This window comes from Zea mays, chromosome 2, assembly GCF_902167145.1.
Source record: "Zea mays cultivar B73 chromosome 2, Zm-B73-REFERENCE-NAM-5.0, whole genome shotgun sequence".
Taxonomy (NCBI): domain Eukaryota; kingdom Viridiplantae; phylum Streptophyta; class Magnoliopsida; order Poales; family Poaceae; genus Zea; species Zea mays.
Window position 1 is genome coordinate 3,040,320 of NC_050097.1, and position 10,481 is coordinate 3,050,800.

At 42.6% G+C, this 10,481-nt stretch overlaps 2 protein-coding genes across 18 annotated transcripts; one reads left to right on the forward strand and one right to left on the reverse strand.

Annotated features, from left to right (window-relative positions):
• Nucleotides 1-1,497: 1,497 nt before the first annotated feature.
• On the forward strand, nt 1,498-4,882 carry LOC100273671 (alternative oxidase). Its single transcript, NM_001365750.1, has 9 exons — nt 1,498-1,710; nt 1,803-1,995; nt 2,122-2,215; nt 2,344-2,459; nt 2,649-2,757; nt 2,851-2,919; nt 4,029-4,100; nt 4,190-4,237; nt 4,492-4,882. Exons 1-9 carry the CDS (start codon nt 1,586-1,588, stop codon nt 4,689-4,691), a joined length of 1,026 nt encoding a protein of 341 aa, NP_001352679.1. The 5' UTR covers nt 1,498-1,585; the 3' UTR covers nt 4,692-4,882.
• On the reverse strand, nt 3,878-9,887 carry LOC103645790 (uncharacterized protein At5g50100, chloroplastic). 17 transcript variants are annotated; one of them, XM_020548068.3, is made up of 7 exons: nt 9,628-9,879; nt 8,991-9,118; nt 8,031-8,138; nt 7,374-7,430; nt 5,658-5,718; nt 5,471-5,495; nt 5,056-5,339 (listed from the first exon to the last, which is right to left on the reverse strand). In XM_020548068.3, the coding sequence occupies exons 2-7, from the start codon at nt 9,027-9,029 to the stop codon at nt 5,249-5,251; spliced, it is 381 nt and encodes a 126-aa protein (XP_020403657.1). In that variant the 5' UTR covers nt 9,030-9,118; nt 9,628-9,879; the 3' UTR covers nt 5,056-5,248. The 17 variants fall into 17 exon arrangements, 9 of the variants coding, with proteins under 9 accessions (XP_020403657.1, XP_035821031.1, XP_035821028.1 ...); XR_004856060.1 differs by adding an exon at nt 3,878-4,540 and having other exon boundaries at nt 4,636-5,339; nt 5,658-8,138; nt 9,628-9,860; XM_035965138.1 differs by lacking the exon at nt 9,628-9,879 and having other exon boundaries at nt 8,991-9,618.
• Nucleotides 9,888-10,481: the final 594 nt, after the last annotated feature.

Genomic DNA, 10,481 nt, shown 5'->3' on the forward strand with positions numbered 1-10,481 from the left:
CAAGGGCACATTTCCCTTTCACATGTCCCCAGGGTACCTTATTTATAGGTGCCTTAGGTGTGTGAAGGAAGCCAGATGGTCGTGGCTTCCGGTAGAAGCCAGTCGTGTCGTGCAAGCCACTCGTGTCGTGTACTAGAAGAATGAGAATTTGTATTTCTAAAAAACATAAAATCGTACCGTATTTATACTAACGTATTAATAGTAATTATTAAGTTCGCTAATTATATGTGGACCAAAATTCGCCCGTGTACTATGCAAAGAATAAATAAAAATAATTTTAATATTTCATGGTAGTTGAGTTAGTTGATGAGGAAAGTATATAATATTGGTGTGGTGGGGTATAGAGGATTGTTATAGGGGGAACCGCTGTAGAGCGTGGAGATATAGGGGGAGAGAGATTGCTGACGTGGCACGTGAGTGGGATATAGGGGGATAAATTTAGGGGGAACCGCTGAAGACAGTCTAAGAATTTCGAGGCTAGCAAAGAGTCCATAGCGCTTAAGTGCCAACCTGTGCTTAGGGTTCGAACCCTAAATGCTTATTCTTCGCTCTAGGGCACGAGGGGCCCATGGGACTTATTCTCATGGGCGTCCTAGGGCATGGAGACCCTAGGGTCTTTAAAATGGTAATCGCTCTAGGGCTCAAGGCTCCTAGATGCTTGTTATTCTCTCTTTGGGCCTTTTAGGGACAATACATATCATGAGCCTTTAGATTGTGCCTAGGTCTGGTGGGCTCTGAGTCTTCTTTTGACTTTACAAGTCTTGATACATAGTTATATGTTTGGTGTGCTCTAATGGCAAGCCTCCTAACATCAAGCTCCTTCTCTGGCTGGGACTAGGGGTTGTTCATGAGCCATGTTGCTCAAGAGTGATGTTCCATAGTGAGGTCTGATGCCTACAATAGCTTTCTGTATCGGAATTCTTGAGTGCGTCTTAACGGGTGTCGGGACATGGTCTTCCGTAGACACTAACAATTATAATTAGCAACTTTGTAACCACAAGATATGAACAAAGAGATCTACTTGTATAGTACCATATATTTGAACCAAATATAAATTATGTATAATATATGCTATCCCTTTGATTACATCAAATATTGTATAATATATTACTTTCGCCAAATGCGCTGATAAATATTGACAGAGTTAACACTTCCGATACTAGGGGTATCCAAAATGACGTTAGCTTGCAGGTCAACATCAAATACTGTAATTGCAAGGATGATTTGAGTATTTTCTTTTTTCATGTAAGACAAATTACTTTTTATAAATGATTTTTCTATAGACGCGTGTGTGTCCTAAGCGTTTATTCGCTGGTCTAGTTAAATTTGTGAAAGTCTCACACATTTTATCTCCACGCCACGCAGCGAAAGTCGCCATCCCATACCGTAGGCCGCGACAAGCCGACAAGCACGGCAAACAGCGGCTCCCGGCACTGCGAATATAGCCCTCGTTCCCTCCGTCCCTCGTCTCGTCTCCAGACTCTCCACCATCACTCGCGCGCCGGCGCCGCTCACACGCCCATTTCCACCCCACAAGACCCACACGGAATCCCGGCACCCTACCTCTCCAACACGCACCAGCATCATGGCGGTGGCTTCGACCTCGCCGCTATCCGCCACGGCCCCCTCGCCGCCCGCTCCGGTGTCCGGGTTCCTCGCTCTCCCCGCCCGCCGCGGCTGCGCAACGCGCCTCGGCTCCGCCGCCGCGTGGTACGCCGCGCGAAGCCTAGCCCACCTGCTCCTTCTATCTCCCCCCACACCGTCCCTGTGCTGTTCTCCCGCAATAACCCGGACCTGTGCAGGAGGAGGCTTCGCGTGGAGGCGATCTGGAAGCAGCAGGAGAAGCAGCGGGCAGAGGTGTCCGTCGAGGAACCCGCCCCCGTCAGGGAGGCCGCCGCGCCCCTGGACGGAGTCGGAGCTGACGACCCCATGGTTCCTTCCTCGGACGAGAGCTGGGTGGTCAGGCTCGAGCAGTCGGTCAACATTTTCCTCACGGTGATTCAGCAACGCACAATTCACCCCGATCCCATCCCCCACCCCCCACCCACCCACCCACGCACACAACTGCAAAATCCTGTAGCCAAACATCTCGATGTTCTCACGTGCTATTCCTTTCCACAGGAATCGGTGATTATACTACTCAATACCGTGTACCGTGATCGGAACTACGCCAGGTTTTTTGTGCTGGAGACGATTGCCAGGGTGCCGTATTTCGGTGAGGGCTCCGTTTTGTCATATGCTTGCAGTTGCGGTGTATGAAAAGGTCCCTAAAGAGTTTTGCAGCGTTGGTTTCGGTCGTGCCGTTGCTGTTCTTTCTTTTTTACTCTGCTTGGTTATGAACAGCGTTCATATCGGTGCTTCACATGTATGAAACCTTTGGCTGGTGGAGACGAGCTGATTATCTAAAAGTTCACTTTGCGCAGAGCTTGAACGAGTTTCATCATCTCTTGATCATGGAAGTACGCATCTTTCCAGTAAAATCCATGTGTGCCAGATCTTCCTTTCAGTGCTATTATGTCAAAGTTATATCACGGCTTAATTTTATTCCGTTCTGTTGGTTTGACTAATTAATTTTCCATATTAATTATCAGTTCATTTCTTTACATGAATTCATCCTACTTATGGATTGAGCCCTTGGCTCATATCAGGAATTGGGTGGCAACGCTATATGGATTGATTGTTTCCTTGCTCGATTTATGGCGTTTTTTTACTACTTCATGACTGTTGCGATGTACATGTTGAGCCCACGAATGGCATGTAAGTACTCTTAACAATTATGAAGTAAATGTTTGTTTTCTATTACCATGCCCTTTTGTGATGATAACCCTTGCATCTACGAATGGAGTACAGATCACTTCTCTGAATGTGTGGAGAGACATGCGTACTCCACCTATGATAAGTTCCTCAAGCTCCATGAAGGTAAAGCTAACTTAATGGCCTTCTATTATTTACTGGGCAAGTCAGTTGCCCATGCTTTGCTACTGTTTTTATATATCAAATAAATAGATATTAAGATATTTATTCAAATATGATTATTGTTTATTTCTAAACACTAAGATATGTGTGGTCTAGTGGTTAGATTTCTGGAGCTGAGGGTGTGGATTCAAGTGCTCACTCTGCACTTTTTTGTGTGGTGTGGTAGCTGCGTGGGTGGGGATGGGTGCTGAGCAGGCGCAGTAGCTGACTACGTGGGCGCTAGGGTCCACAGTGCAGTAGCTGAGAGAAGGGCGAGAGAACCAATCAGAGAGAGTGGGGTGGGCCTAGAGTGTCAGCGTGTCCACAGGGCAGTAGTTGAGAGGGGCGGGCAGTAGTTGAGAGGGGCGGGAGAACCAGTCGGGGCGCGTGGGATAGGCTTAGAGTGTCAGTGTGGAGGGTGAAGTTGCGGTAGCACCAGTTGCCTACATTAAGTTATTAATAGAGTAGTATAGATAAATAGGTATTGAGATATTTATTCAAATATAATTATTGTTTATTTATAAACACTAAGATATGTGTGGTCTGGTGGTTACACTCTAATGTTTGGAGCAAGGGGTTGTGGGTTCGAGTGCTCGCTTTGCACTATTATTTACGCGGTGTGGTAGCACGGAGGGTGAAGCCGTGGTAGCACCAGGTGTTCACATTAGGTTCTTATTCTTAATAGATTAGTATAGATTTATATGATTTCTGGTTGTTGAACCTGGCTTAGGATTTTTATCCATGTAAGGCAGTGAGCTAGTGCCTAGTGCACTTCTGAGAGTTGCTCTCCACTAGTGCGGGAGCCTCCGACAATGGATCTGCCCTTTAAATCAGTGGGCCAGTAAAGGTCAAATCAATTTATTTTATGCTATTGCTGTCATGTTTCAAAATTTTCAGTTTCTAGTTCTCAGAAACCATCCAGAACTCTAAAATCATTTCCTATCATAAATTCTTATTCAAACATTTTTATGTCTTAATAGTGTTGAGACCCAACTTGTAATTACAGAAGCTGCTAATTCATTTTACCTGCACTTCCACTTGGATGATGTAATTTTTCTGTTTCCTTTCAACAGAGGAATTGAAAACACTACCAGCTCCAGAGGCAGCATTGAACTATTACCTGAATGAGGACCTTTACTTATTTGGTATTCGCTTATGTTTCTTAAAATCTTAAAGTTATACATGAACAGTTGATACCTATTCTAATTGTTTACATACCTCTTTTGCCCCTCAGATGAGTTTCAGACAACAAGAATTCCATGTTCTAGGAGGCCTAAAATAGGTAAACTTGCTGTTCTCTCTTTTGTCCCCTCAATAGGTGTGTATTCCTTTTTTTTGTACTTCTTCGGAAGGTTGGAACTAAACATGTTAGCTGCGTTTGTGAAATTTAACTGGCTGCTCCATCATGGAGTCGTAAAATCTCGATTTTGATTCCTTGTTTACTGGATTCTGGCCTCCTGACGTGAACCATTTGTACTGCCTTTCTATTTCTCTGCCATAAGACTGTTGTAAGTACTCACTGATTCCCATATGCAGATAACTTGTATGATGTATTCGTCAATATACGAGATGACGAGGCAGAGCACTGCAAGACAATGAAGGCATGTCAAACACATGGAACTCTTCGTTCTCCTCACTCAATGCCGAACTGCTTAGAAGCTGCTACAGAATGTGTAATACCTGAAAACGATTGTGAAGGTATTGTGGACTGTGTCAAAAAGTCCCTTACAAAGTAAATAGTATGTAGAATCCTCTTTCGTGTGTTTTCAGGCATCATAGTATACAAAAGTACAAATTCTGGATGATATCCTCTCTTTTTTCCTGTGTATCTTTGTTAAAGCAAAATCCGGGTCATATATCACACAGAAGTCAGTGTAGATACAATTATGCAACAGAATCAAATATCTAACATTGAAGATATGAGAATATTCAGGCTGTGAAGCATTGCCTCGTCGCTTGCTGTGCTGTGGATATGATTTATAAAACGTTGCATTCTTGTTGCATCGTATACTCACGAATGCAGTGTCCAAAAAGCAGTATAGACAAATCCCATGATCAGGACTTGAGGCACCGTGCAATCCCACCAGTCACAACAGCACATTCCGTGGAAGTTTTCACCGTAAAATATCTTGCCGTCAAACCAGCACAGTGTACATACAAATGTATATATTTACATTTTTTCAGAAAATGTATATATTTACTTCGACAAACCATTACATAAGCTATTCGCCCTTTTCAATACCATTGTGATTATTTTTTGTGTTAAAACTATGTATATGAGCCTATCTAAGCACTAAGCATGAATATAGGTGAGTGAGGTATGTAGCACAGTAGAACATTTTTTATGCTCACATCTTGCATACTTTGTCATCTTTACATTCGCCCTGCGGAAGGGAAATGCAGTCAGTAAACTGAAGCTGCTGAAATGTTCACTCGCAACCAGTATGATTACTGATTGGTACTGAGCACAGCATCAGGCAAAAGAAGTGAGCTGATGATCAGAAGGACAACTTACTGCAGCTTTTCTAGCGGAGGTCGACCTATCGTAGGTAGGAAAAAAGAGTGATCAAATTTGCTCACCCAATGCGAAATATTCAGTGCACATTTGCATTAAGTTTCGTTGAAGTTTTGATCCAACTACCACAACAAATGGAAGTACACTGTCATAAGTCAACCATGTGCAAAGTTCTTAGCACCTATACCTGTAATTTGCATTCGGTATTTCGCCCACACGCCATATATTGCATTTGCCATCGTAGCTACCTGCATAGAATTAGAAGATGAACAAAGAAGTACAGGTGTCAGCAAGAAGGTAAAACTTATCTCATTTGGAAAATGTTCTGCTTATATAAAAAGCATGAAGTGAATGGAACAAGACGATCATATGTTCTCTCTGTAAGTAGTGACTTACAGGTTGAACCTAGTAAGGCTGGCTCCAACAAGACCCTCTAAAAGGTCCTGTACCCTAAATTTAGAGGACGATGACATCCTCTACTCACTCCAGCAACGTCCTCTAAACGGTCCTCTAAATTTAGAGAACGCCGCTGGATCCTCTATATGTAGAGTTTCTCTAAACGGTTCTCTATCTATTTGAATACTTTAAACAACCGGTTTAATAAAACTAAAATATGTACAATACATTTGAAAGTATGACAAATACGTACGTACAAAAATTAAAAAATTAAAAATGTTTTTAATATAGGTATTTACATATAGAGGACGTGATTTAAAGGACGTTGTTGAAGAGAAAGTAGATATAGGAGATGGAATCTTTTAAAGAAGACTGTAAAGGACGGATATAGAGGATGTATATAGAGGACGTTGCTGGAGACAGTCTAACAGCATAAACCCAGTCGAGTCCTACTTCCTCGTACAATTTTCTAAATGCCTGCAATAATAACATAATAAATATTAGCATGAAACATACCTGATGCTTAGACTAAAAAGAATCAAAATTCTGACTTGGTCTTTTATTTGCCTTGGCATCACACTCATACTCTGTTAGAACAGTGTTTCAACTATGTTGATAGATCAGAGTATTCTACATCAAGTTCTTTAGAACATTGTTTCGAAGGTGTCGCCTAGGCACCAAGACGTACGCAGCTCCCCTTGGGAAACAGCGGCGGCATGTGGCCTAGGCATCGCCTAGGCGTGTAGGCGGACCCAGCACTAGCCTGGATCCTAGTCAACTTTTAAACGCTGCTTTAGAATGATTTACTGTGGTTAAACTACTGTGACAGTTTAGTGATTATAAGCTATGCATGTAATGCTGTCCTGAATCCTGTCAAGAAAACATAGCTTGCTTGGTGCTGGAAGAGAACAGCATTGATTTTGGCTTGTACAAACTCATCTATGCATTAACAGTTGCACATAGTTAAGTGAACACAAGGGAAACAGCTGTATCACAGTATTATGTTAAAGAAACTTCTAATCATTCATAAATAACATGTATAGCTCGGCCGGGGAGGGAAAGACCGTCCTCCCGGTATTATATTAAGAAGAGACCGAAACATGGTCCCGGCCGAGAAAATCCCCGAACCCTGGCCCCCATCACTAGCGGGCCGTCACCGCCCACTCTGCAACGGCCCAGCCGGAGGGTGGCGCGCAGGACGTAACCCGGGAGCGGACGGGGCACAGCGAGGGGATTTTTTTAACCAAGCCAGAAATTCGCCCCCGAGGGGAATCGAACCCAGGACCTGGAGGTGCTACTCGGAAGCCTTAACCATTACGCTAGAGGCCCTTTCGCATAACATGTATAGCTCAATTGGTCATTTCCTTCATTTGATGTAAAAAATTTCAGACAATCAGCCTAGTCTGATTTAACTATCCAACAGTTTATCTGGCATTAAGCAAGTAGACTGCCCATTGCAAAGTTAAATCCCCGACGACTTTGGTAGGACATGATGTTAATGTTCTACCTCAACATCTGTGATAACAGTTCCATCTGAAAGAATGGCATGTATCTTCCCCATGACCTGAGAAGAGGAAGGAAAAATATTTACTAGAAAATTAAATAAACATTGTACATGATCTCCTACCTTCTCGTATTCATCTCTCTGGCCACAATACAGAATGCGAACTTTCAATCTGGTCCCAGTAAACAAATTACTAATAAGAAGTCCTATATTCCCCCAGAAAGTGAATGGCAGGAACTGAGGAATAAATGGCACTCTAGCAGTGGAGTAAATGGTGGTCATACACTAGGCTCTTCATGATTTTAATATTTTTTTAGAACTTTTTGACAAAGCTTAGAAGCACAAATGCAAACAAGCTAGGAACCATGAGGAAGCAATTGAATTATCAGAATAGAAGTGCCCAGTACAAAATGGCAGCCATGAAATATTCAAAACCAAGTGTTTAAGCAAGGAAGAAAAAGATCATGATTCAATATTTTTTCAGTGGAACGCACTTGCCAAAAATTGCAAGAGTTATCTCTGTGTGTGCCATTATACTAATGAAAAGCAATGTTTACACCATAGCCTTTGGGAAACAAAACACGACATGACCAATTTCATTAACGAGAAATCATAAAGTGGGTGAGCAAGAAAAGTGAAATAAATTGAAGTGATACGCACAGTTTCATAATCAAGGCCTTGATTGTCATCTGGAGAGTAATCTTTAGAGCTTATGTCAACAAACTTTATTGCCCCATATGATTTGTTTCTTTCCCTCAGCATGTTTACCTGCACAGACATGAAATTACATGGAAGTTTAGCTGCAATGGTATCAGTATGATGGTCACCTTTTGTTTCAGCTATAAACAACATAAGTTAAGAAAATCCATCCAGGCTTGAATAAGTAAAAATAAGTCAAATGGCATGTGCCTTTCATGAGATAGTGATGCACATAAAGCTCTAACATGACTAGCACTAGTGATAGGGTCCTAAAATATACAGGAAAGGTTCATGGTGAAGAACTCCATGGTCTGCACCGAGTGCCACTGAAAAGATGGGTTTCCGATATCACAACTGAAGTTCTTTGATATAAAAGGTAAAGTATAGAGCTGGTGAAGATTTCATGGGAAAAGTTAATCAGGAAGTATCTGCTCAGGTATACAAACTGAAAGCTAAAGCATCTTTCAGAACATAAATATCACATGAGTTCAACAAGAATTTATCTACGGCATGTGATGATTAATAATCCATGCAATAATCTGTACTTTCCATTTGTCTCAGGCTCATGGCTGTCTACTCTCAGTAGTCAGTAGTTGATTAGGCATCAAGATCAGCGCTGGAAATGGAACTCAAAGAACTAATCAAAGTGGAATCAACATACCATTACTTAAAATATTCAAGGTAACTGAATGGTGCCCCTGGGATACCAAATAGATGCAGAAGATCTAGTTTCCACAACCGGGTGAGAAAAAAAGTAGTGAATGCAGTATGAATTACCCATACTGCCTGCTATACAATCAGCAATGCCATCATCGAGTGACATGTGCCCATTAATTCAACATGCTTACTAATCACTGCCTTATTGGAAAATAAGGCTATCTTCTTCCAGAAGCTGCATCGTAGAGTTCTAGCGCAACATACCTCACGCATACAGAGAGGGCAATCACCGTCATAGAGCATCTTGATCCTCCTAGTTTCAGATTTGCTATCGTCCTTCACGTCTGATGTAGGGGCTACTTTAATGTCGGAATGAACTTGGCACCTGAAAGCTGATGTACAATTCGTGCTTCATAACCTGATTATGCTGCATAAAAACATAGTCCTAACAGAACATTCTGGTACTTTATTAGGAGCCCAGAAATTCTACTTATTAAGTAACCCATGGTCCAGCAATGGAAGTATTTCTTCCAGGAATGCTGTAAAATCTGTAATTTTCTTCCTTTTGTTCTGTATTTTCACCCCCTCCGCTGGTATGCGGTATGCCAACTGGGTATGCACATGCACACGCATTATTTGATTATTTCCCAACGAGACATAATGCAGTAAAATTTGTGAGATCAAAGGCATACAGAATAACAAGTAAGAAGTAACCTAGGCCCCCCTCAGGCCTCAGCCCTCACCATAACAACACCAAAAGTCTGTACCTACTAGCTCCGATCGAAGCATCCGACTTGATCACAAGAAATTTCATGAGTAAGCACTGCACGACGATCCCCCCAATCCCCCTCTCCCTCACCATTAGCGCAGAGAAATTGGTGGGTGGGCAGCTTGCTCTTACCGTTCGGCGCGGCGGGAGGCGCCGATGCCGAGCACCGCGGCGGCCCACCGCCCCGGTGGCAGGGCGCGGGCCGCGGCGCGTGGCAGCGCCGCTCCCAGGCGGGCCAGCGAGCTCGCCATCGGCCTCTCTCTCTGTGTTCGTGAGCTGGTGGAGAGCGAGGAGGGCCTCGGGGCGCAGCGGTGAGCCGGTGACCTCCGGCTCCGGTTCAAATGGGTCGGCTCCTGGTCGGTCTCGCTCCATCGCGACGCGACGGTGCGCACTGCCCATGTGACCGTCTCCTACGGTCTCCACGGACAGCTTCGTGGATTGCCGCGTAGCCAAACGATTTCCCGATTTTAATACGAAAAGTTTAGTTAAAATTAACCCAAACAAACAAGTACCTAAAATACTTCATCCGTCTTAATTTATATTTTTTGTTGTTTTTATAGATACATGTCAATAAAAGTACTAGTTCTATTTCAAGTCATTAGATGTTTTTTTGCTAGATATAAATAGATTTTTACTATGTATTTAGATATGCCAAGTTGAGTATACGACCGAAGCATTAAGGGGTGTTTGGTTAGAGGGACTAAAGATTAGTCTCTAGTTTTTAGTCTCATTTAGTCCCTTTTTTGCCAAACACTAGGACTAAAACATGGACTAAAATGATTTAGTCTTTAGTCCTTCATATATGTGCTAAAAGGGACTAAACCATATTAATTCCACATTTACCCATCATTTAGTTCAATTGTACTAATAGCATTAGAATGTTAAAGGCCAATTTAGTCTTCTTATGAGTCATTTAATATATTCTTACTATTTTTAGCCCTAGAACCAAACATGTTAGGGACTAAACTTAACTTTAGTTCCTTAAC